A 4,072-nucleotide genomic window follows, 5' to 3' on the forward strand; every position below is an offset into this window, starting at 1 on the left:
TGAATTTGTAATCAATCGATATTAGCCACTGGGTACTATACACACACTATATTATTTCACTAATTCACTGTTAAATCGCAATCCTTGTTGAACGACATGCAAGCACGGCAGCCATTTTTGTTGCCACAGTATAGCCTATTAGTTTCGTATCGCAGTATCGGTAGTATCGGCTATACATAATCTATCTTGCTAATACACGCACGCACACGGGATATAGTAAGCGAGTTTCATTTCCGCAATGGATAATATTTTTAACCTTTATATTATATATGTTATTACACTTATTATAATTATATACCGAATATTATTATTTATTAATATATTATGTTATTATCAATATATATTCTCTAAACCAATGTCGGGAAACCCGATTGAACATTATATAAACATTTATATGAAGTTATATAAACACTTGTGTACGCGGTGCACGCCAAAATAAATCGGTCACTTCGTAGAATCCAAAGAACGAGTACTGTTTTACTCTTACATCTATCGTGAATCAACAATTCCCCACAACCAAAGACATTATTGTCAGTCAATAGGGAATAGGCCCTACAAAACATAAATGATCTGTATTCATGCCTTGTGTGGATTCCACCTTTGGCTGAATTTAGCATCCAAATGCATTATTTCAATATTAATAACATTACAATGGCATTTCGACAACCAGCTTCATTGCCTTGTTCTCTGGCATTAGTTTTAATGCACTTCTTAGAGAAGTCAAATCTAAGGCTTCGTCATGATGCTGCACAATGTAATTGCATGGTAATACCACACCACCACCCACTGACATAGGTGCAGGCCATGGAGAGAAACTGGAAACAGGTTCTCCAGTTGGCTCTGCAAAAACACTTTCCGCAGCGTCTATTATGGATGTAAATGATCCAGCTATACCCCTAGGGACGTGTCCTAATGGAAATCCAGCAACATCCCGAAGGGTCATTTTCCTCTTCACATCTGTTACCATGTCATGCATTTGGATGCTAAATTCAGTCAAAGGTGGAATCCACACAAGGCATGAATCTAGATCATGTATGTTTGTGTATTCCCTATCGACTGACAATAGAGTCTTTTGATCAGTCATCGGGGGCCGTATATGGTAGTGATGATAGCCCTTTATAACCGCATTTTCTAGTCTGACATTTACTATAGGTGAAGCTAATCAAGACTCAGAGGTGGAAGGCAGTGGCACGAATGGATCACTAGAAGAGGCAGTCTCTGGAATTGTCTCTGAATGAGTGGTCTAAAATTGGAAGAAAAACAAGCATATAATTTCACTTGGTGTCAAATACCTGTCTACATTTATGATGACATACGTAATATTAATGTTTACTAATCTAAAATAAAATTAAGCAAGGTGATCTATCAGTGTGAAATGAATACAGTAAACATTGAACAAAAAATCATCACAAAACTGAGTTGCATATTATGCAGTTGACATTAGGTACAATTTAAAATACACATGTCCCTACTCACACCCCGACACACACACTATGGCTGACACTCCGGGCAACAGAAGGGTGCATCGTCAGGTGGAATGTCAATGGTAGAACAGTCTGAGTGTATCCACCCATTACACTCGTCACACTGGACCCACTGGCCTCCGGCTGTATCGTTCATCCACGCCATTGTACACCCTATGCATGTAACATTCTCTTCTGATGTGTTTGCCTTTTGCGTTTTTTTCGGATGACTTTCTTCGCCTTTATGTATCGCAGCTTTGTCTTTTTCTCCTTGTCAGCAAAAACTCTGATCTTATCTAACGGCCTCAGCGCCATTGTCCTAATACCCTCAGCAGACGTCAAGTTATCAGGCAGGATATTCAGCACTGTAATCCGCTTTGGCCTTGATTCGTGAGCACGGGGGAACACAAGTGCTTCTCGCACGGATGGTGATATGTTGTCAGAATTGTAAGCAGACTGTTCGGTTTCTGGGGTGCTGTGATGGCCGTGTCTCTGCCGTTCGCTTTCATGTACAGTAGTCTGTACGCATCAAAGCAGGGAGATTTCCCTTCTATGTCGTATCCTTCCTGGATGCGTCTGTGATACGTCTCCCTGGTCAGAGTTGATAAAACACTCTCTAGTGCCACCAATGCCCCTGATGCCTTCCGAAGCTCATCACAAGTGTTGTCATGTGGTGTGCTGCTTGTTGATGGCTCCACTGCATCCTTATACGTGATTGTTGGTTTTAGCCGGGTTGATGATATCACGGTGCTGTCGACAGGATATATACCGGGTGCTTTAAAGCTATTTATGATGGTTAAGGGCTTATAGAATAATAGAAAGGCTTCTTTTAGTTTTTCTGCAAAGTTTACCTTTCCTATTGGAATGTCTGGGTGGTCTCTTGTATTGTGTCTTACAACCTGGTGCCACTTTGCCTTCAATGGACCGAACACACCTTTATCTAGGGGCTGCATCAAATGGGTGGCGTTCGGGACAATCCGATAAATTTCAATCCCCCTTGCTTTTGCATCTTCAAAAGCGGCCATGTGTACATGGCTGCTTACGCTGTCTATTAACAGTACAACTGGTCTATCCGTGCCGGCATGTTTATCAAAATGTTGAATAAATTTGCAGAACGTATCTGCATCCATCCACCCTTTCTTGGTGTAGGCAATTTCGGAATCTTCAATTGCTCCAGTTAGTGGATTGTATCCACGTGGCTGAGGTGAAGGATACACCAAGAAAGGGGGCATCATTCTTCCATCTGCAGACCCACAGAACATCACAGTCAGCCGCTGCTTGCTATTGCCGCCAGATACATGAGGCACCTGGTGGGCATTCTCTTTCCTCGGAGGTCCGATTATTTTCTGCTTGCTGGCAGAACTTCCCATACAAAACCCAGTTTCGTCTGCATTCCAAATTCTGCTGGGTTTGTCTAAGACGTCTGCTCTAGCAAGGAAGTCTCTAAAACCGCCAAACCACTTATCAGTTGCATTTTTTGTTAATTTTGCTCTGCAATTTTCCAAGAGTGTTTCTTTGCGCATTTCCACTATCTTGCAGTTTCTCTTCATAAAGGCATAATACCAATCATGGCTGGGCCTGTTATTCTTGAACGGAGTAGACCTATTCTCACGTTCAACAATAATCTGGACAAAGTCCAAGAATTTTCCCGGCCTTAACCCCATTCCTCTTTCTGCCATCTCACGCAGCCATCTTGCCATCGCTTCTTCTTCTCTAGTAAACACTTGTGGTGGACCCTTTTTTCGATCAATCTCTACTTCTCTCGACAGCCTCCTATATAAATACTCAAATGACAACTCGTTATCACGAGCTGCCTGCCTGATTGATATCTCATTCTCCCGAATGGCAAATAGGGCCCTCCTGACCCTCGATCCCTTGCCTGGCGTTCCTGGCCTCACATGCTTCTTTGCCACTTTTTTGGCCTTTTGCACTGCGGGACTTGTTGTTGGACGGGCTTCTGATATTTTTCTACTAGCACTTGCTTTCGATGTGAGCTTGGCTTTTGTGGTTTTCATCACTGTGAGATCAATCTTGTTTCTAAATATTTGACTGTAAAATAAAATTACATGTGTTTATATTATATATAAAGTAATAATAATAAATTATTTTTTAATATATAAATATGAAGTAATAATAATAAATTATTTTTCAATATATAGATATGAAGTAACAATAATAAATTATTTTTCAAAGTTATGTTTTCTTTGTAAATGATAATTTTTCTGTCAAAAACAATAATTTTATGATCCGTTAATCCTTGTCTAATTGCAATTGAATTTGCGGCATGTTTATCTATTAAACATTTGCAAATAAATCTCATAAAACTGACAAACATAGTTAATATAATATGCTATCAAACTATTTTAATTTAACTTTTAGAATCCCTGGCATTTTTGTGCACTTACCTTTTTTCGAACACCCTTCCTCTTTAATCGTCTGCTAAGCGCGTCACAAACGGAAACACCAATTAAAACGGAAGCGGAAAACTACTGACGTCATGTCCGCTTGACTAAAAGATGTTCAGATGTTAAAATCACAGTGGTTGGCGTTCGAAAAGGTAACATTCATTTTTACCACGCTCGTTTAGTTTTCCTTAAAAAATGAAAATA

General features: G+C 40.0%; 1 protein-coding gene across 1 annotated transcript; it reads right to left on the bottom strand.

The window, feature by feature from the left end:
- Nucleotides 1–1,822: 1,822 nt before the first annotated feature.
- On the bottom strand, nt 1,823–3,478 carry LOC106814043. Its single transcript, XM_014818305.1, has one exon. It carries the CDS (start codon nt 3,476–3,478, stop codon nt 1,823–1,825), a length of 1,656 nt encoding a protein of 551 aa, XP_014673791.1.
- Nucleotides 3,479–4,072: the final 594 nt, after the last annotated feature.

Source organism: Priapulus caudatus, unplaced genomic scaffold, assembly GCF_000485595.1.
Source record: "Priapulus caudatus unplaced genomic scaffold, Priapulus_caudatus-5.0.1 Scaffold861, whole genome shotgun sequence".
Classification (NCBI taxonomy): domain Eukaryota; kingdom Metazoa; phylum Priapulida; class Priapulimorpha; order Priapulimorphida; family Priapulidae; genus Priapulus; species Priapulus caudatus.

Bases quoted from the DNA above. Each gene is read 5' to 3' on its own strand.
- LOC106814043 (XM_014818305.1), bottom strand. From the start codon at position 3,478: ATGAAAACCACAAAAGCCAAGCTCACATCGAAAGCAAGTGCTAGTAGA.